At 49.6% G+C, this 21,819-nt stretch overlaps 2 protein-coding genes across 3 annotated transcripts in view; one reads left to right on the top strand and one right to left on the bottom strand.

Annotated features, from left to right (window-relative positions):
* LOC139265458 (PHD finger protein 13-like) overlaps positions 1-2,254 on the top strand; it is a 57,487-nt gene extending 55,233 nt beyond the window's left edge. For both annotated transcript variants that reach the window (XM_070882470.1, XM_070882469.1), the window contains exon 6: positions 1,768-2,254. In XM_070882470.1, coding sequence (XP_070738571.1) covers positions 1,768-1,994 — 227 coding nt within the window. In that variant the 3' untranslated portion in view covers positions 1,995-2,254. The remainder of the gene's footprint in view (positions 1-1,767) is intronic.
* Positions 2,255-11,748: 9,494 nt separating this feature from the next.
* Positions 11,749-21,016, bottom strand: LOC139266034 (uncharacterized). The gene is made up of 2 exons (XM_070883814.1): positions 20,909-21,016; positions 11,749-17,618 (listed from the first exon to the last, which is right to left on the bottom strand). The coding sequence occupies exon 2, from the start codon at positions 17,586-17,588 to the stop codon at positions 16,476-16,478; it is 1,113 nt and encodes a 370-aa protein (XP_070739915.1). The 5' UTR covers positions 17,589-17,618; positions 20,909-21,016; the 3' UTR covers positions 11,749-16,475.
* Between the last annotated feature and the right edge of the window lie 803 nt (positions 21,017-21,819).

Raw genomic sequence — 21,819 nt, 5'->3', positions numbered from 1 at the left:
CTTGCAAATTGGTTCCTGCATCTCCCTACATTGCAACAGTGACTGCACTCAGAAGTACTTCAGTGGCTGAAAGGTGCTATAGAAATGCCAGTCTTGAGATGAGAGGGTTGTCCTGTGAGGAGAGATTGAGCAGATTGGGCCTATACGCTTCTGTAATTTAGAAGCATGAGGTGATCTCATTGAAACATATAAGGCTCTGAGGGGGATTCACAGGCTAGATGCGGAGAGGTTGTTTCCCCTGGCTGGAGAGTCTAGAGCTAGGGGGCACAGTCTCCGGATAAGGGGTCGGCCATTTAAGACTTGAAATGAGCAGGAATTTTTTCATTGAGGGTTGTGAATCTTTGGAATTCTCTACCCCAGAGGGCTGTGGATGCTCAGTTGTTGAGTATATTCAGGATTGAGAACAATACACTTTTGGACTCGAGGGGAATCGATGGATGTGGGGATCGGGCGGGGCAAGTGCAGTCGAGGTCGAAGATCAGCCATGATCTTATTGAAAGTCGGAGCAGACTCGAGTGGCCGAATGGCCTACTCCTGCTCATAATTCTTATGTTAAGAGACCAGGGGAATTGTTCATCCGATTCTCAGCTGGTGCTGTATTGATGAATTTCCTCAGAAGGGAGCTGGATAATATTTGTAAACTGGGTTTGTGGTTGTAGGGCAAGGTATTACTAAGGCGATGAAATGTTCTGTGGGATATGATGGGTCCTGCGTTGCTAGGACTGGTTCAGGGTATGGAGTTGTTGATTCATGGAGGCCACAGTTTAAAAATAGTGGAAGTTGACTGGAGGGGTGAATTGTGATGGGGTAGATTGCACCTGGTCTGTGAAGGAATTGCCTTTACGCACTCTTGGATTTTTTTATGCTCAGTTTGTTCTGGGGATGTGGGCGTCGCTGGCAAGGCCGGCAGTTATTGCCCATCCCAGAGAAGGTGGTGGTGTGCCACCTTCTTGAACCGCTGCAGGCCACTTCTTATCATTCTTTGCTCTCTGAGGTGGCCTCACAAGCTGCTCAAACCGCTACAGTTGGGAGGCAAACACATTGGTGTGGGACTGGAGTCACCTATAGGTCAGACCAGATAAGAACGGCAGGTTTCCTTCCGTAAAGGACATTCATGAATCAGTTGGGTTCGACAATCCAACAGCTTCTTGCCTTCCTTGGGAAGGGAAATGGAGGCAAAGACTCTGGGATCATTCAAGCGGCAGTGGGAAGCTGAGATGGGGGGGGGGGGGCGGAAGACTGCTATGAAGGGTTTGACCCCCTCGTCTATACTTGACCTTTGTGGTGTGTTAGATGCAGGAAGAATGTTCCCAATGTTGGGGAAGTCCAGAACCAGGGGTCACAGTCTAAGGATAAGGGGTAAGCCATTTAGGACTGCGATGAGGAGAAACTTCTTCACCCAGAGAGTGGTGAACCTGTGGAATTCTCTACCACAGAAAGTTGTTGAGGCCAATTCACTAAATATATTCAAAAAGGAGTTAGATATAGATCTTACTACTAGGGGGATCAAGGGGTATGGCGAGAAAGCAGGAATGGGGTACTGAGGTTGCATGTTCAGCCATGAACTCATTGAATGGTGGTGCAGGCTAGAAGGGCCGAATGGCCTACTCCTGCACCTATTTTCTATGTTTCTATGTTTCTATGTTTCTATGTGAGGTGAAAGTCCCACTGAGGGAGGAAAGGTTGAAAGTTGCCATGAGGTGCAGCTCAGCGTTGAGGAATGTAATGCTAGTTGGGCGCCTCGATTGACGGTTTGTCTCCTTTCAGATGACGATTCCTGGGATCTGATCACATGTTTCTGCATGAAGCCGTTTGCCGGAAGGCCGATGATCGAATGCAATGAGTGCGGGACCTGGATACATCTCTCGTGCGCAAAAATCAGGAAATCGAACGTTCCCGAGGTTTTCATTTGCCAAAAGTGCAAGGACTCCAAGCAGGACATTCGGAGGTCAAATCGGGCCCGCACTGGGCCCAAGAAACGCTTCAGCGAATGACTAGTCGGAGGCCTGGTGGGTCTGGCGGGTCGTAGAGACAATCATGCACAGCGGGGACTGGAGGAGGTGCTCGGAGAGCATTGTGGGACCAGCTCTGGTCTACCGCCTCGGCAAAACTCAATGGTGCAGGATTCACCGTGTATTGAATGTGTAAATAATCCGAGACCTGGAACACTCGGCCTCTTCTCGCTCACTCAACCTTTCCGCAATCTCTTGTTTTTCTTTGGTAGTAATCTCACTAAGATGCGGGACTTGGTGTCGGAGACTGGACCAAGAGACCAAGACAGTGAGGCGTTCTGCACTGTCCTATTTAAAGTACATCTGTGGTTTCACCGATCATGAAGCAGGACTTCTATGTAACGAGATGCCAGGAAATGCCACAGATTATGTGTTACTGTAAGTGTGGATTGTGCTGTTTGTCAATGGAACAAGGGGGAACATGTGAACATTTGTACCTTGCAGAGACTGCCATTGGGAGGGTGGGGGTGGGGGGGTGGTGTGGGGGGAGAGGGGAGGGGAAGGCAGGTGAGGTGAGGTGAAGGAGGAGTAGAGGGGGTGAGGGACCGAGAAATGGCTTCTCTGTCACAGCAGTGCAATTCAGACAGGTCTGTCGAGCGTGAACATGGCGGTTAGAAATCTCTGTCAAGCTCTGGTTACAGACCGCCTCGCACGACTGAACCAATCGCCAAAGATTAAAATGGTCGCGCGTGTAGTCCTGGGCCTCCAGGTTGAGAAGTCACTATGCAAAACATCTTGGTGCAAGGCTCCATTAACGTATCGCAGTGTCACATTGCACCTTGTGGAAGGGTGTGTAGTTGAACACAACACGTTTTGCCTCTCTTCCCTCCCATCCCATTTTTTTAAAAAGTGCAATTATAAATTTGTTTCCCGTTGACCAATGGAAATGACGCCTTTGGTTGTCGCGAGTTGTTAGTGACTGGTTTCTCGGCAGCGGCTTTAATCTTCAACGCTTGTGTCTCCTCCCCACCCCCACCCCCCCCCCCCAACCCCTGATGGCCAAATGCATGGTGCAGTATTGAGTCTTGGAGGCAGCTTTGGTTCACCAACGTGGCTAGGTTAGGGTGAAGGGGACATCGGCCGAGGTCGGGGGGGGAGGGGGTGGGTGGGCGGGGTGTTGCCACACCATGCGGAATAGTGCGCCAGTGTGAATGGCAAATAAGTGCTGGGTGTGGTGGTCCCCTCCACAGTGGAATAGTCTCTGGACACTCTGTGTGTAGTCCCATAAAGTACCGATGACCACTTGAGGAATCAAAGGATTTAACACTCTCCCAACTGCAGCCAGTCATGAGTCAGTGCCCTGAGTGAAGATCATACCCATACCAGCCACCAGAGGAGCTCTTTGTTAACCTGGCGGTACACAGACCAAGGGAATCGGACCACAAGTGTGTCGCTGCTATACTTCAGTTACACACGCTGCCTTAATCAACTCTTCAATCACATAATCTCTCAATCAATCCATGTCACTAGTATTTCACAAACGTGTAACAGTGAATGTATATACTCTGGTCACTTGGACAGTGAATAACATCCAACCCCAGTTACACATTTCATCCTTCTAAAATTGGGGTGTTGCTGGAGAGAGCACTTTAAGCTGTGTAACATTGGGTTAGAGTACTGGTGGGTATAGGTCTGTCACTGTATAACACTGGGTTAGAGTACTGGTGGGTACAGGTCTGTCACTGTATAACACTGGGGTACAGTACTGGTGGATACAGGTTTGTCACTGTATAACACTGGGGTACAGTACTGGTGGGTACAGGTCTGTCACTGTATAACACTGGGGTACAGGTCTGTCACTGTATAACACTGGGTTAGAGTACTGGTGGGTACAGGTCTGTCACTATAACACTGGGGTACAGTACTGGTGGGTACAAGTCTGTCACTGTATAACACTGGGGTACAGTACTGGTGGGTACAGGTCTGTCACTGTATAACACTGGGGTACAGTACTGGTGGGTACAGGTCTGTCACTGTATAACACTGGGAGACAGTACTGGTGGGTACAGGTCTGTCACTGTATAACACTGGGGTACAGCACTGGTGGGTATAGGTCTGTCACTAACACTGTGGTACAGTACTGGTGGGTACAGGTCTGTCACTGGGGATGTGTGTCTTCCAGCTCCGTCCCTCCTGAAGGCACCGACTGGCTCGCACTCTATAGTCCTTTATAAGCGTGTTGGCAAAAGATTGGAGTTTTTATTCTGGATCACTGCCAATTGTCTAAACACATCTGAGGATTAACAGAGCGAGGGGCCGTCACCACGCAGGGAATGAGGGTCTGACCTGGTGGCCCAGGTACCAGTCCTTTGCTCATCGAGTGCCCTGAATCTTGGAGGGGTTTTCTGCCGTGTTGGCCTGCCTCGGGGAGCAAGGAAGATTCGCCCATTCGCCTAAAGTGTTGTGAAACGTGTTGCAGGTGCAGTTTGTGACCCGGTGATGTTTTGTTTTGAGGTGGCTGTTTTGTTTTCGAGGATCAGGTTATCCGTGGAGCTCCGAAGCACAAGGCAAGGTTGGAGCTTCACTCGAGACTGAATAGCTGAACAAGAAAAAAAATAATTGTGTGGATTTGTTGGAGTTATTTGGGGTTGTGTGACTGAATGTCTCGCTGCAGCTGGCAGGTGAGGGATGTGAGTTTGAGCTGATATTTCTGGGTGAAAATCAGGGATGTGGAATTAATTTGACCTAATGGATTTTGACCTAACGCAGCGAGCAATATTTGTTTTATACCGTTTTCTGTTTTTAGCAGCACGGGCTTTTAAAAGGAGGGGTGGCGGTAGTGGAAGGACTGCCCCCTGGTCACTCACTGCTTTGCCTGCTGTGACTCCTGGCCTGTGCTGAGATCACTCACCTTTGGTGTGGCGGGGCTCACGGCTTGGTCTCCGATACCCCTCCCCAGAGGTTCTCGCCCCTGATCCCCCGTCCGATACGCCCCTGCCAGGCGGTGCGCTTGTGCTGATCTTGGCGCCTCTGCAGTCGAATAGCCAGCCGATGCTCACTGTGTCTGAACTCAAACAGGGAGCTTTGCCACTTGGGTGGGAGGTAAGGCACAGGAGAGAGCCTGACTGCAGAGCCTGACCGAGGGGCAACATCAGCTGGAAGGTGGGGGTGTTGGAAGAGTAGGGGTGGGAAAGGAATAGTGGGGTGGAGGGGAGGGGGTGTGGGGCTGAAACTCACAGACGGAGGAGCAGGACGGTGGGTTATCGATGGTGGTTCTGTCCCTTTAAAAAAGCCCAGAGAGTTTTTAAACTACAAAGAAATGGTTGCACCTGGGCCTTGGGGTGTGGCCCAGTGTTAAAGGGTGCCGTGTCATGTTCCATTTGTAAATGCCCCAGAATTGAGCTGTAAATAATTCTGTTTGAAAAGCAAAGAAAGTTATGGGATACAGACGTTGAGGTTACTTGGGATGTGGTTTAAATTGCACTAAACCTTTCACCGCGAGGATCAGCAGAGGGGGCCAGCCCTCGGCTTGTACGTTGTACAAATGCAAGATGTCCGAGCCCTGTGTTGTAAAGGGCAAGCAGTGATGTTCCAGATGTACCTGTTTATTCCTTAAGGCCATTTTTCTGTGGAAATAATATGTATTTTCTGTAACGGTCACCTTGAGTTGTTTTGATGATGCAGGAGGAGGAGGGGGAGGCGGAGAGGGAGAGGAGGGAATCATTTTAAAACGTCTCTCTCTGCCTCCTCTCCCCCTCCGCTCTAAGCCTGGACCTGGACCTGGGACCCTTCCGGTTGTTGAGCAAATACTTGCATCAGCACCGTGGCTGGTTTTCTACTCTTGGGGAAGTGAAATAAAATCTACATTGAATATAAAACTTGGCATTTTGTGTTTAGGCGACGGGTGTGGTTTATTGATGAGCCGTTGGGACAGGCACCAGCCAGAGTCCGTCATCAGTGCCGCATGTCGGCAGGCTATTCAACTGCGGCAGCTGTCACAAGCACAGTTCTCGCCACACGGGGCCCTTGGCAGTGGGACGGGTGGAATCCTCTCATTTTTCTTTGGTTACTAGCCCATGGTCGCAGGGACCCAGCACTCCCACTGCCACCCTGATCTGGGAGCGTCTGGAGGTTCAAACTTGGGATCTTGCTGTTCGGCATCGCTCAGAGCGCCATCACGCAATGAGGCTCGTAAAATCCTCCACTTGTTCTGTTAAATTCAATTTTCCTGTGTTTTTTTTTAATTTCCCTTTCTCTATCCTGTCTCACATCCTGGCCTGGCCTGGTCTAGCCTGGCTTGGCCTGACCTGACCTAGCCTGACCTAACCTGGCCAGACGTAACCTAACCTATCCTGGCATGGCATGGTCTGGCCAGACAAAACCTAGCCTGGCCTGGCCTAACCTATCCTGGCTTGGTCTGGCCGTTCCTGATTGTAGAGGGCGACTGAACAAAGCCTTCTGTGCAACGTGGGAACAGAAGGCCATTCAGCCCCTCGAGTCTGTCCCGCCGTTCAATCAGATTAAGGCTGATCTGCATCTCATCTCCACTTACCTGCCTTTGCTCCATGTCCTTTGATACCCTTATTTAATTTTCTATCGATCTCAGTCTTGAACATTTCAGTTGACCCGCCAGCATCCACAGCCTTTGGGGGGGCCGGGGGGGAAAGAGAAGAGAGAGTTCCAGATTCCCACTACCCTTTGTGTGAAGCAGTACTTCCTGATTTCACCCCAGAACAGCCCAGCTCTAAGTGTAAGATTGTGCCCCCTTGTGGATTCCCCCGCAGAGAGGAAATCGTTTCTCTCTATCTACCATATCAAATCCTTTAATCATCTTAAACATCTCAATTAGATCGCCCCTCAACTATCTCAACTCGAGGGAATACAAGCCCAGTCTGTGAAACCTGTCCTCATAATTTAACCATTTCAGCCCCGGTCTCATTCTGGTGAATCTGCTGCACTCCCTCCAAGGCCAATATACCCTCCCTGAGGAGCGGGGCCCAGAACTGAACGCAGATACTCCAGGTGGGGTCTGAGCAAGGCTCTGTACACCTGAAGCATCACTTCCTCACATAGATTACTGAAGCTGCGAAGGCAGGGGAGAAATGGACCCAGCATTCCTGGGAACGCCTGGTACTGGAGATTTTCTCTGCCTGTCGAACCCCTCCCCCACCCACCCTTATTGTACCATCATTGGGCAAGTATGTTGTGTTCATAGCTGGGCTGGACAGGTGACCCTGGTCACGGTCAAGGGACCGATCATTGAAGCCAGACCCTTTACCCAACAACTCGCTGTGGTCCTCTGCTGAATTTCAATGTGCCTGGGCCCAACTCCAGTGAACAGTCCAATGCAACGTCCCTTTAAAATATTGGTGCCCTCCGATCAGATCCTATACTTGGGCAGATTCACAGCAAGTTCGTCTCTGGGTGCACTGAGTGCAGGATTCAATGGGAACTGGATTTAAAGTTGGGCCGAAACCATCAGGATTTAGACTGATGGATCTCACCCGACCGGTTCATTCTTTTTGAGGTACTCTCTCCCTCTCTATGATCTCGCTGTTGGACATAGTGTCAGCTGTGGTTCAGTGGGCAGCACACTCACCTCTGAGTCAGAAGGTTGTGGATTCAAATCCCACTCCAGGATTTTGAGAACATAAATTTGACACTCCAGTGCAGTACTGTTGGAGCCGTCTTTTGGATAAGACGTTAAACCGAGGCGCCGCCTGCTCTCTCAGGTGGACATAAAAGATCCCGTGGTCACTATTTTGAAGAAGAGCAGGGGAGTTCTCCCCGGTGTCCTGGACAATATTTATCCCACAATTAACATCACTAAAACAGATTATCTGGTTGTTATCACATTGCTCTTTGTGGGAGCTTGCTGTGTGCAAATTGACTGCTGCGTTTCCCACATTACAACAGTGACTACACTCCAAAAGTACTTCATTGGCTGTAAAGTGCTGTGAGACGTCCGGTGGTCGTGAAATAGAAATGCAAGTCTTTTGGTTTTTATACCATTGCCAGCGGAGTGGGTGTGTGATGGTGGACTTCTCCTGACCCAGAGAGCAGTGGAAAGTTTTATTGCGGGGGATAGAGTATAGAAGCAGAGAAGTCCTGCTACAACTGTATAGGGTATTGGTGAGGCCACACCTGCGGTACTGGGTACAGTTTTGGTCTCCGTATTTAAGGAAGGATATACTTGCTTTGGCGGCTGTTCAGAAAAGGTTCACTAAGTTGAGTCTGGAGATGAGGGGGATGACTTATGAAGATAGGTTGGGCCTATACACATTGAAGTTCAGAAGAATGAGAGGTGATCTTATTGAAACATATAAAATAATGAGGGGACTTGACGAGGTGGATGCAGAGAGGATATTGCCATTCATAGGAGAATCTAAAACTAGGGGACATAGAGTCAGAATAAGGGGTCGCCCATTTAAAACTGGGATGAGGAGGAATTTCTTCTCTCTGAGGGTTGTAAATCTGTGGAATTCTCTGCCCCAGAGAACTGTGGAGGCTGGGTCATTGAAGATATTTGAAGCAAAGATAGTCAGATTTTTGAGCGATAAAGGGTTATGGAAAGTGGGCAGGGAAATGGAGCTGAGTTCATGATCACATCAGCATGATCTTATTGAATGGTGGAGCAGGCTCAAGGGGCCAAATAGCCTACACCTGCTCCTAATTCTTATGTTGCAGCCCATGGGTGGCCGTGGCCCTCGTTGGGGGGGAGTGGCTTCACTCAGCCCCTCCATACTCGGCTCAGCGACTGGAGGGTCATCAACGCTGACCCACTCTCACCGCTTGGAGGAAAAGTGCACAGAGTGGGGGGGAAATGACCACATCTCTAACCCCTCAAAGATGATCACAGAAAGAATACCCATTTATCTTGCAGCGTGCACAGATCTCGGGACATCCCACCCATTTCACAGCCAATGGATTAGTTTTGAAGTGCACTAACTTGTTTTGTAGATAAACACGGCAGCCAATTCTTGTGTTAACCACATCCTGGTGATCCGATAGCCCCAGGTAACAGGAACCAGAATATCTCCCCATCAGTTCTCTCTCTCTCTCTCTCTCTCTCTCTCTCTCTCTCTCTCTCATCGCAGTCCCCTCCTCCCCGATGAAAAGAGGTTTCACCGAGTAACTTTTGAAAGAAAGCATTTGCAGCCCTTTAACCCTATAGTGTCAGCCATGGGAAGCTCCCTCTCCTGAGTCACAAGGTTGTGGGTCCAAGTCCCACTCCAGAGACTTGAGCACAAAATCTAGGTTGACACTCCAGTGCAGTACTGAGGGAGTGCTGCAGTGTCGGAGGGGCAGTACTGAGGGAGTGCTGCAGTGTCGGAGGGGCAGTACTGAGGGAGTGCTGCAGTGTCGGAGGGGCAGTACTGAGGGAACGCTGCACTGTCGGCGGGTGAGGGAGCGCTGCACTGTCGGAGGGGCAGTACTGAGGGAGTGCTGCAGTGTCGGAGGGGCAGTACTGAGGGAGTGCTGCAGTGTCGGAGGGGCAGTACTGAGGGAGGGCTGCAGTGTCGGAGGGGCAGTACTGAGGGAGGGCTGCAGTGTCGGAGGGGCAGTACTGAGGGAGGGCTGCAGTGTCGGAGGGGCAGTACTGAGGGAGGGCTGCAGTGTCGGAGGGGCAGTACTGAGGGAACGCTGCAGTGTCGGAGGGGCAGTACTGAGGGAGGGCTGCAGTGTCGGAGGGGCAGTACTGAGGGAGCGCTGCACTGTCAGAGGGGCAGTACTGAGGGAGCAATTCACATTCGGAAGTACCGTCTTTCTGATGAGACGTTATACTAAGGCCCCATCTACTCTCTCAGGCAGATGCAAGAGATGGCACTATTGGAAAAAGAGCAGGGGGCTTCTCCCTGGTGTCCTGAGGCCAATATTTATCCCACAACCAACATCACTAAAAAAGCAGATGGTCTGGTGTTTGCTGTTTGTGGGAGTTTGCTGTGTACTAAATTGGCTGCTGCGTTTCCAACTTTACAGCAGTGACTGCACTTCAAAAAGTAATTAATAGGCTGTAAGACGCTTTGGGACATCCTGAGGTGCTATATAAATGGTATTTCCTTTCAATGGGGACATGATTAATGGGATAAATTCCTACTTAAGAAGTTTTTTTTTAATTCTGCTTTACAAACAACTACCTTGAATGTAATTACTTAGACTCACCACATGAGGACAGTTGTGAGCTTGTACTGCAGCTTACCAGCAGGGATCACAAGTTGCACCGACCACTCTCCCAGTGTGTGTGAGGAACCTCGTCATGTCAGTCCTGGAAGTTGTACCAGATACAGAGAAACTATTTCCTCTGGTGGGGGATTCCAGAACAGGGGAGGGGGAGGAGGGAGGGGGGAGACAATCTTACAATTAGAGCCAGGCTGTTCAGGAGTGAATCAGGAATCACTTCTTCACCGAAAGGGTAGTGGAAATCTGGAGCTCTTCCTCCAAAAGGCTGGGAAGACCTGGGGTCAATTGAAATGCTCAAAACTGAGATCGACAGATATTTCTTGGGTAAGGGTAACCAGGGATATGGAGCAAAGGTGGGTAAATGGAGTCGAGGTACAGATCAGCCATGATCTAACTGAATGGTGGAACAGGCTCGCGGGGTTGAATGGCCTCCTCCTGTTCCAACGTAATGTAGGAGACAGGGTGAAGAGTTGATTTCAGCACACATGGAGGGAGTGTCTGATGGGGAATCTGAAGCTTGGATGAACAACAACAGCTTGTATTTAGATAGTGCGTTTACCGTAGTAAAAATTCCCAATGCACTTCACAGAAGCGATTATCGAACAAAATTCAACACCGAGCCACATAAGCAGATACTTGCGCAGGTGACCAAAAGCTTGGTGAAAGAGGTAGGTTTTAAGGAGCGTCTTAAAGGAGGAGAGATAGGTAGAGTGGCGGAGAGGTTTCGGGAGGGAATTCCAGAGTTTAGGTTCTGGGCTGCTGAAGGCAAGGCCACTAATGGTGGCGAGGTTTTGGTTAACCGGGAGCCAGTGTAGGTCAGTGAGCACAGGCGGTGATGGGCGGGCCACATCATCCGCATGCCCGACATGAGACTCCCTAAGTAAGCGCTCTACACGACAAGCGAGCTCCAGATGGACAGAGGCAACGTTTCAAGGACACTCTCAAAGCTTCCTTGATAAAATGCAACATCCTCACCGGCACCTGGGAGTCCGTGGCCAAACATCGCCCTGAGTGGAGGAAGAGCATCCGGGAGGACACTGAGCACCTCGAGTCTCGTCGCCGAGAGCATGTAGAAATCAAGCGCAGGCAGCGGAAGGAGCGTGCGGCAAACCAGACTCCCTACCCACCCTTTCCTTCGATCGCTGTCTACTCCACCTGTGAAAGAGACTGTAATTCCCATATACTGTACAGCTAGCTGGAAACTCACTTTTAGAGTGGATGCAAGTCTTCCTCGATTCCAAGAGACTGTCATGCTGCTGATGATGATGATGGGTGAGCAGCAGGAAATGCAGGTCAGATGGTCAGCAACAATTGAGTTGTGTCTATTCATATTCAAGTGCCCCCGAGCACCAAAGGGGGCACCTTTGTGCAACAAGAATGTGGCAAAATGTTTTGAAATTTGTAAATTTCACAAACTCAGGGGCTTGTTTTTGAGAGAGATGGCATCCCCACGAGAGGGCACTTCGATAGTGCGACTGGTAAAATTACTTCTTGTTTTGACCTGGAGCATTCCCAGGTTATTGTTGGTCAGCTGATCGCGGCTGTGATACCAGGTGTAACGTTACAATTGGTCTCTGGGCTCCAGGCACAAGTTACAGGAAAAACATGGCCCAAGTGCAGTGTAGTAGTTTTTAGTTTATTTAATGTTCATCAAAAAATAAAACACTTTGTGTTTCAATCATACACTGTCCCATCAAACACTCCCAGGGCAGGTACAGCACGGGTTAGATACCGAGTAACACTCGCTCTGCACTGTCCCATCAAACACTCCCAGGGCAGGTACAGCATGGGTTAGATACCGAGTAACACTCGCTCTGCACTGTCCCATCAAACACTCAATCTACGCATGGTCTCCCCAATATAGAGGAGACCACATCATGAGCAGCGAATACAGTATACTAAATTGAAAGAAGTACAAGTAAATTGCTGTTTCACCTGGAAGGAGTGTTTTGGGGCCCTGAACAGTGGGAAGGGAGGAGGTAAAAGGGCAGATGTTGCATCTCCTGCGCTTGCCCGGGAAGATGTTGTAGGAAGGGGAGGAGGTGCTGGGGGTGACTGCAGAATGGACCAGGGTGTCGCAGAGGGAGCAGTCCCTTCGGAATGCTGAGAGAGGAGAGGAGAGGAGGGGAGGGGATGATATCATATCATGGGGTCCAAGGTGAGGACAAGGGGGAACCCTATCATGGTTCTGGGAAGGAGGGGAAAGGGTGAGGGCAGAAGTGCTTGAAATGGAACAGACACGGTCGAGGGCCATATTAACCACAGTGGAGGGGAATCCTCGGTGGCCCTCTAAGGTGTTCATCAAACATTCCCAGGGCAGTTACAGCACGAGTTATATACAGAGTAAAGCTCCCTCTATACTGCCCCATCAAACACTCCCAGGGCAGGTATAGCACGGGTTAGATACAGAGTAAAGCTCCCTCTACACTGCCCCATCAAACACTCACAGGGCAGTTTATTGCCCCATCAGTCTATCTCAATCATCAGGCAATGATGGAAGGTGTCGCGACAGTGCTATCAAGCAGCACTCACTCACCAATAACCTACTCACTGATGCTCAGTTTGGGTTCGGCCAGCACCACTTGACTCCCGACCTTATTACGGCCTTCATCCAAACATGGACATAAGAGCTGAATTGTAGAGGTGAGGTGAGGTGAGAGTGACTGCCCTTAACATCAAGGCAGCATTTAACCGAGTGTGGCATCAAGGAGCCCGAGTAAAACTGAAGTCAATAGGAATCAGGGGGAAAACTCTCTATTGGCCAGAGTCATACCTAGCACAAAGAAAGATGGTTGTGATGGTTGGGGGTCAATCATCACAACCCCAGGACATCGCTGCAGGAATTCCACAGGGCAGTGTACTAGGCCCAACCATCTTCAGCTGCTTCATCAATGACCTTCCCTCCACCATAAGGTCAGAAGTGGGGATGTTTGCAATGCCTCAGATAATAAAGCAATCCATGCCCACATGCAGCATGACCTGGATGACATTCAGACTTGGGCTGTTAAGTGGCAAGTAACATTCACGCCACACAAGTGCCAGGCAATAACTATCTCTGACAAGTGAGAGACTAACCGCTACCCCGTGACATTTAACGGCATTACCATCGCCGAATCCCCCACCATCAACATCCTGGGGGTCACCGTTGACCAGAAACTTAACTGGACCAGCCACATAAATACTGTGGGAACAAGAGCAGGTCAGAGGCTGGGTATTCTGTGGCGAGTGTCTCGCCTCCTGACTCCCCAAAGCCTTTTCACCATCTACAAGGCACAGGTCAGGAGTGTGATGGAATACTCTCCACTTGCCTGGATGAGTGCAGCTCCAACAACACTCAAGAAGCTTGACACCATCCAGGACAAAGCAGCCCATTTGATTTGCACCCCATCCACCACCTTAAACATTCCCTCCCACCACCACCAGTGCACTGTGGTTGCAGTGTGTACCATCTACAAGATGCACTAAAGCAACTCGCCAAGGCTTCTTCGGCAGCACTTCCCAAACCCGCGACCTCTACCAAGTAGAAGGACAAGGGCAGCAGGCGCATGGGAACACCACCACCTCCAAGTTCCCCTCCAAGTCACACACCATCCTGATCTGGAAATATATTTTCGTTCCTTCATCGTCACTGTGTCAAAATCCTGGAACTCCCTTCCTAGCAGCACTGAGGGAGCACCGTCACCACACGGACTGTAGTGGTTCAAGAAGGCAGCTCACCACCACCTTCGCAAGGGCAGCTAAGGATGGGCAATAAATGCCGGCCTTGTCAGCGATGCCCACATCCCAAGAATAATTTTTTTTTAAATCAGGCGGGAAGCCCACCAAATTGAGCCGACACCAACAGACAGTATATGTGTGAGACTGTTACTTTCAGGCTAAAATAGGATTGAGCCAACTCCAATAGACATTATATGTGTGAGACTGTTACTTTTAGGCTAAAATAGGATTTATTTGGAGCAAATAATTCATCATCATTATAGGTGGTCCCTCGAACGAGGATGACTTGCTTCCATGAGAGTTCACAGATGTTTCAGTAAAGGACACGATGTTCCAGTCCTGAACTCCAGTTGAGGGGGTGGAAGATGCCTGTGCGTGAATTTTTTTAACTTGTGGTGACCATTGCACATCAGCCACCACATGGGTTTGACAGAGCTAGGCCTTTATCCCGTGGCAAGGATTAACCAAGACGACTGAAGACCTGCTCTGCTGCATGGACCTAGTGTGCACACATATCACAGTGTGGGCAGGTCCGTGCTGCCCCTGGGCCCTCGGCTCTTTTGGGCCCCATACCCTTATTCGCCGCACCTCTGCCACGATGTTCCAGGGCCCGGTGCTCCAGCTATATTTATAAATCCGACCTGCGATGGTGTTCTCACACAGTTTGGGGCGGCCCACAATGTTTAATTATATGGAAGCAGAAAGCCAGAGCAAGGAAATGACAATGTTATCTTGCCCAATACAAGAGCTGTTTTAAAACAAGGTTAAACGTGGCCTGCTGCTGATTATACTCAAAAGCTTCCAACTGAGTTACTGCTTGGCATGTATGGGAAGGCTAGGCTGACCTCACATGTCCATTCACTCTCCTGGCTAAGGCAGTGCAGAGCAGGAAATGGGAAGTGACACTGTTCCTCAGTTACTTGTCTCTCCTTACTTTGATGAAGACACAAACCACTTCCTATACCGCAGTAGATAAAAGGTGCATTCCAAATCCTAATCACTTGCTGCATAAAAATGATTTTTCCTCATGTCACCTCTGGTTCTTTTGCCAATCGCATGCATGCAGCACTTTATGTCCCCAGAATGTTGCAAAGTATTTCACAACCAATTAATTATTATGTGCAGTCACATCGCCTGTCTCCACCCCAGCCTTAACTCATCCACTGCTGAAACTCTCATCCATTTCTTTGCTACCTCTAGACTTGACCATTCCACACACTCCTGGCTGGCCTCCCACATTCTACCCTACATAAACTAGAGGTGTTCCAAAACACTGCTGCTCGTGTCCCAACTCGCACCAAGTCCCGCTCAACCACCATCCCTGTGCTCGCTGACCTATATTAGCTCCCTGTTAACCAACGCCTCGATTTCAAAATTCTCATCTTCGTTTTCAAATCCCTCCATGGCCTTTGCCCCTCCCTATCTCTGTAATCTCCTCCAGCCCCACAATCCTTCAGCTGCCTGGGCCCTAAGCTCTGGAATTCCCTTCCTAAAGCTCTCCGCCTCTCCAGCTCTCTGTCCTCCTTTAAGACACTCCTTAAAACCTATCTCTTCTGTCCTAATATGTCCTTGTGTGGCTCGGTGTTAAATTTTGTTTTATAATACTCCTGTGCAACGCCTTGGGACATTTTACTAAGTTAAAGGCGCTATATAAATGCAAGTTGTTACGCAGGTAAGCACAGCAGCCAATTTATAAACAGTAAGATCCCATAAACAACAAATGAGATGAATGAACATTTAATTGTTTGTGTGGTTAGGACCTAGGGACACTTATGGAATCATACAGCACAGAAGAAGGCCTTTCGGCCCATCCTGCCTGCCAGCCCTCTGAAACAGCGATGCAATTAATCCTGTTTCCCGCTCATTAGGCATTGAAGTCCCAGCCTAGATTGGGCAGTTTCTGGAGTGGGGCTTCAAATTATGACCTTCTGACCCAGAGGCGAGAGTGCTACTCATTTAGCCAAACTGACACTTTCAAATATATGAACACTTTCAGTGCAGGCGTTTTCCTTATTTGGGGCATGAAAATGTGTATTTTGTCAAACCTTGGGCAGGGTCGTGGGGGGGGGGGGGGGGGGGGCGGGGGGCGGGTGTGGGTGCACAGGAGAATTTAATCCCATAAACCTAGATGGGATTTAAACTGAGGTGAAAGGGCCATGCTTTAAACCAATTTCCACAACTGTCTCTTTAGGCAAAACTGTTCAACTTTTATCACCTAGAATTACATAGAATTTACAGTATACAAACAGGTCGTTCGGGCCAACTGGTCTTTGCCGGTGTTTATTACTCTGTACGAGCCTCGTCCCCCTCGAATGACCTCTCTCCGCCCTCTCCAAATGTGCCTCCTCCCTCAAAAAGCAACATGTTATACGTATAATACATACACAACACATCGTGTAAACAGGACTCCTCAAACGTTATGTGACCGTTTACATCACGGGAGATCTGTAACCGTTCCCATGGTAACAAGCACAAAAATCCACGGATTCACTTCACACCAATCTGAAAAAAGGGCACTTTGAATTTTTCATTGTTCTCAGGCATTTTCTTGAAGTTTAATGCCCACGTTTGAAATGCAGAAATATTGAGCGTGCTGCAAGGTATCCCGGTGTGCATTTCATGGGACTACTCTTCGCTTGCCAAAACTCGATTCTGTTCCTGTAATTTTGGCAAGACAGCTCCGGAGTAGAACTCTTCCAGCTTATCCAGGACATTCTCCCAGAACTTCCGGTCATATTCCACTCGGACCACAACAGTCCCGCGGTTGGTGAAAACTGCAAGGTCCGCGTTCTTCAGGCCTGTGACTGCCAGCTGGCACTGGATCTGGGTGAAGTAGGGATGATTCTTCTTCAGCTGAAGCTCACCTTCAGCACGTTCCAAGCAGAACGTCTTGTCTTCACAAGCCTTGTTGATGGTATGGTTCCTGTGCTTGTAGGGGCACTTAACCTCCACTAGGCCGACGGTATCTCCAGTTGCCCTGTCAACCACGACCCCATCAGGACTCGCGGCCAACCAGCTCCTCTCCGGGTCTATGAACAGGCCACACCGTTCGACGGATATTTGTCGCCCAGTGTCCTTAGACTTCACCTTCTCGTATTCTTCAATAGCAGCAGTCTCGTGATCGATCCCCCATTTCATCGCGGGCGTCGAAACACTTGAGCCCTTGCTAACGATCGACTTCAGGTAGGACTGCGGGACCTCGGTGCTTTTCCCATTCACAAACTTGCAGTGGGAAATCCTGTGCGCGACCGAGGCGGTGATCCGGTTTCTGCGCCATTCGAACCAGGCCGGGTTTTCCCTTTGTCCGCGGGTCTCTTTCTCAATCTCCGCCACCTTCTGCTTGCTGATCTTCTCTGGGTGTTGGGCAATGCTGGTTTGACTCTTTGGGCCAGGACGGTTTTTGGTGCCTGTCGCTTTGCCCAATACCGTGGTCCCAGGGTTGGCATTGCCAGCAGCCACGGTGTGTCGTGTGGGCCCATTGCTGCTGCTCTCCGCTCCTCTGGGAGTTGAGCTGGTGGATCTCCGTGCTTCAGCGGCTCTGGCGGTAGTGGTGGGGTTTGGAGGTCTTCCTGCACTTGAAGGACTGGCCGAGCTGGGACTCCCACCTTTTGTCCCCGCTCCCTGGCTTCTAGACCCCGAGGCCCTCGCACTGGCTGGTTTACTACCAGGAAGCTGAGTTCCCTCCTGAGGCACAAGTTGGTTTGGGTTCGCTCCCTGCTTTTTCCCATTTCCTGCCATTTTGGGAATGTTTGGCTCAGGTTAAAGTTTCTGCAAACAAAAACGCCAATTAAAAAAAGTTTTAAATTAAACCAATTTCATATCAATCACAAGAACCTTCTGATACTGTGCAAACCAGAGCAACGAAGGAGAACACGATACAGCAACGATTCATAGAAACAGCAAGTGTGAAGAGCTGAGACAAAAGGGACCCATGGAGAGGGTCCGAGTGCCTTTCTCAATCGAGCAAAGAAGGTAATGAGGAGATCGGATACGGTGCATGGCATGGTGGTGTAGTTATGTTAATAGGCTAGTAATCCAAAAGCCTGGATTAATACAACAACTTGTATTTATATAGCACCTTTAACGTAGTGAAACATCCCAAGGTGCTTCACAGCAGTGTTACCAAACAAAATTTGACACCAAGCCACACAAGTAGAAATTAGGGCAGATTGGTCATAGAGGTCGGTTTTAAGATGTGTCTTGAAGGAGGAAAGAGAGATAGAGAGGTGGTGAGGTTTAAGGATGGAATTCCAGAGCTTGGGGCCCAGGCAGTTGAAGGCACAGACACCAATGGTTGAGCGATTGTAATCAGAGAGGTTCAAGAGGGCAGAATTAGAGGAGCGCAGACATCTCGGGGATTTGTGAAGAAGATTACAGAGATAAGGAGGGACGAGGCCATGGAGTGATTTGAAAACAAGGATGAGAATTTTGAAATCGAGGAATTGCTTAACCAGGAGCACAGAGATGATGAGTGAATGGGACTTGTTGCGAGTTAGGACACGGGCAGCCATGTTTTCGATGATCTCAAGTTTACATAAGGTAGCACGTGGGAGGCCAGCCAGGAGTGCATTGGAATAGTCAAGTCTCAAGGTAACAAAGACATGGATGAGGGCTTCAGCAGCAGATGAGCTGAGGCAATGGCAGAGACAGGTGAAGTTACAGAATGGAAATAGGCGGTCTTAGTTATGCTGTGGATATGTGGTCGAAAGCTCATTTCTGGTTCAGATATGACAGCAAAGTTGTGAACAGTATGGCTCAGTCTCAGACAGGAGTTGGGGAGAGGGACAGATGTTGGACAAGCAGTCCAACAATTTAGAGACCGTGGAGGGGTCAAGAAAAGTGTTAGTGGGTGTCATCAGCTTAGGTGTGAAAACTGACTCTGTATTTTTGAAGGTTGCCACCAAGGGGCAGCATATAGGTGAGAAATAGGAGGGGGCCAAGGATAGATCCTTGGGGTACACCAGAGGTAACAATGCGGGAGTGGGAAGAGAAGCCATTGCAGGCGATTTTCTGGCTATGATTAGATAGATAACCATGGAACCAGGCGAGTGCAGTCCCACCCAACTAGACAATGGTGGAGAGACGTTGGAGGAGGATGTTGTGGTCAACTTTGTCACAAGCTACAGACAGGTCAAGAAGGACGAGGGGGGATAGTTTACCTTTGTCACAGTCACAGAGGTTGTCATGTGTGACTTTGATGAGAACCTGATTGGAGGGATTCAAACATGGAGTTACGGGAAAGATGGGCACGGATTTGGGAGGCGAAAACAGCTTCAAGGACTTTGGAGAGGAAAGGGAGGTTGAAGATGGGTCGAGGGTTGGTTTTTTTTTGAGAGGGGTGATAATGGCAGATTTGAGGCAGGGGCGGACAGTACCCGAGGAGAGAGAACCATTAACAATGTCAGCTAACATGGGAGTCAGAAAAGGAAGTTAGGTGGTCAGCAGTTCGGTGAGAATAGGGTCAAGGGAGCAGGAAGTGGGTCTCATAGAAAGGATGAGCTCAGAGAGGTCAGGAGGGAGATCGGAGAGAAACTGGAGAAAAATGTGAGGTCATGGCTAGGGCAGAAGGATCCTTAGAGGAAGTTTGGCCTGGTGGGCTAGGGAAACGAAGGGAAGTGGCAGAAGCGGTGAATGGATGAACGGTGTCTGACGGCTCACTTGGGAGGATCTAAGCTGCTCTGCTGCTTTATGCTTACGCGTGGGCAGGCAGGACTTCGATGGCTCAGTTTTAAGCAAGATGAGTCGTGTCCCTCACAGGTCCACCCCGGCTACGCCCCATTACTACAACAACAACTTATGTTTATCTAGCGCCTTTCACGTCTTAAGGCGTCCCAAAGCACTTCACAACAATTTTACAACACGTTAGATATTGAACATTGAGGGAAGGAGAGAAAAAGCATGAGAAGGAAGAGTAAAAAGAGGTTAAAGGCGCGGGTCTGAAGCGGCAGCAAAAATACGCATGCAGATAGACACGGGCATGATGGGCCAAATGGCCTCTTTCTGCGCTGTGTGACTCAGGAATAAGGTGCTTAGTTCTGTGTAACTGGGGCCTGTCAAACAGTCAGTAAAACAGCAGAGAAACATGGCAAAAGCAACATGGGGATGAGTGACAACACCATCACCTTTCACCGGCTGCGATTTATGTGACGCCGATGTGGGACATTTGCAGAGTTATTCATAGGCCGGTGTCCAGCTGTCGAGTGGGCCTAGTTCTGACTTGTTCTCGCTGAGTTTGTTATCCAGTTTAAAGCCTCTCCCAGATGACATGAGTCAGCATGCAGAACAAGGGAATGTTACTGACTAATTGTACCTTAAATTGTGGATTATAAGGCAAGAGATTCCCTCAAAACTGTTTCCGTTCCATTGTTTTCGGTGCATCGTCAGATTCCCCGCCCGCATCCCGCTCTGAATTCTATGTTTCTGAAACTAAAACAGTTTGGAGAAGGAGAAACTGCTCTGAAGAGCTCCGTCCCCGGGATCGCTGTTAAATAAACAGGATCCCTGCCGCCAGAGATGGTCCAGTAACGGGAAAAGGTCAAGGGCTGGGGATTGGGAGCTGGCAACTGCGGGTGGGAGGTGCGGGCAGGTGTCTTCGGGCTTGGGGTCTGCGGACGGATCGAGGGGCTTGGGGTCCGGGGACTGGGGGATAGGATCTGGGGGGGTCTGGGTTTTGGGGGATGGGAACTGGGAGGCTGGAGACTGAGGGGATGGGACCCGGGAGGTTGGGGACTGAGAGTTTGGGGTCTGGGAGGTTGGTGTCTTGGAGGTTGGGGTCTGGGGGGTAGGGACTGGAAAGATGGGGTCTGCGGGGTTGGGGACAGGGGGATAGGGACTGGGAGGATGGGATCTGCGGGATTGGGGACTGGGATGTTGGGGTTCCGGGAGCTGGGGTCTGCTCTCATTGCCCCAAGACATGAGAATGTGGTATACATTCAGGAACCAGTATTAAAATGTAACTGGAAGCACTGAAACACAGAAGCAGGTGAAACTGAAATGATCGCAAATTTAAAACTCAGCTCTCACTGTAACTTTTACAGAATCTGGGGGCTGCTGCTTACCCGGGATCCGAGACTTGGCTCTTCCTTGTTGCAACCAGGCCGCTCTCACTCCGCAGTGTGCTGTCTCCTCTGACAGTTTCTGACAGATTCACTTCCCACCCTGGGGACGCAGGCTCCGCCTCGCGCCTGACGCAACCACTTGGCATTTCAACCCAAGCAGCAGAATTTAAAAGGGTAACGGAAGAGGTAGCGTGGACCCCACTTGACACGTTCGAGCAATGGCCGCCCAATTCAGCCATTCTCAGCATTGAGAAAGCGTGTCTGAAATATTAGCAGAAAGTGCTGGAAATGGCAGAGCGGGTCAATCACCGGCAGAATATAGGAACAGGAGGAGGCCATTCACCCTCGAGCCTATTTATCAGGGCTGATCTGTATCTCAACTCAATTTACCTGTCTTTGCTCCATATCCCTTAATACCCTTAATCCAACAAAAATCTACCGATCTCAGTCTCGACCACACCTGGAGCCCTGATAATATTCCAGTGAATCTGCGTTGCACTCCTTCTAAGGCCACTATAACATAAGAACTTAAGAAATACGAGCAGGAGTAGGCCTTACGGTCATGGCTGATCTGATTATGGACTCAGTTCCACTTCCCTGCCTGCATCCCATAATCCCTTATTCCCTTATCGGTTAAGAAACTGTCTATCTCTGTCTTAAATTTATTCAATGTCCCAGCTCTCTGAGGAAGCAAATTCCACAGATTTACAACCCTTTGAGAGAAAAAATTCCTTATCACAGTTTTTAATGGGCGGTCCATTATTCTAAGATTATGCCCCCTAGTTCGAGTCTCCCCTATCAATGGAAACATCCTCTCTGCATCCACCTTGTCAAGCCCCCTCATAATCTTATATGTTTCGATAGATCACCTCTCATTCTTCTGAATTCCAATGAGTAGAGGCCCAACCTAC

Source organism: Pristiophorus japonicus, chromosome 6 (assembly GCF_044704955.1).
Source record: "Pristiophorus japonicus isolate sPriJap1 chromosome 6, sPriJap1.hap1, whole genome shotgun sequence".
Taxonomy (NCBI): domain Eukaryota; kingdom Metazoa; phylum Chordata; class Chondrichthyes; family Pristiophoridae; genus Pristiophorus; species Pristiophorus japonicus.
The sequence above is the reverse complement of the archived record's forward strand: the minus strand, read 5'-3'. Positions and strand labels throughout refer to the sequence as shown.

Coding starts and splice junctions, on each gene's coding strand:
- LOC139266034 (XM_070883814.1), bottom strand. CDS start 17,588: ATGGCAGGAAATGGGAAAAAGCAGGGAGCGAACCCAAACCAACTTGTG.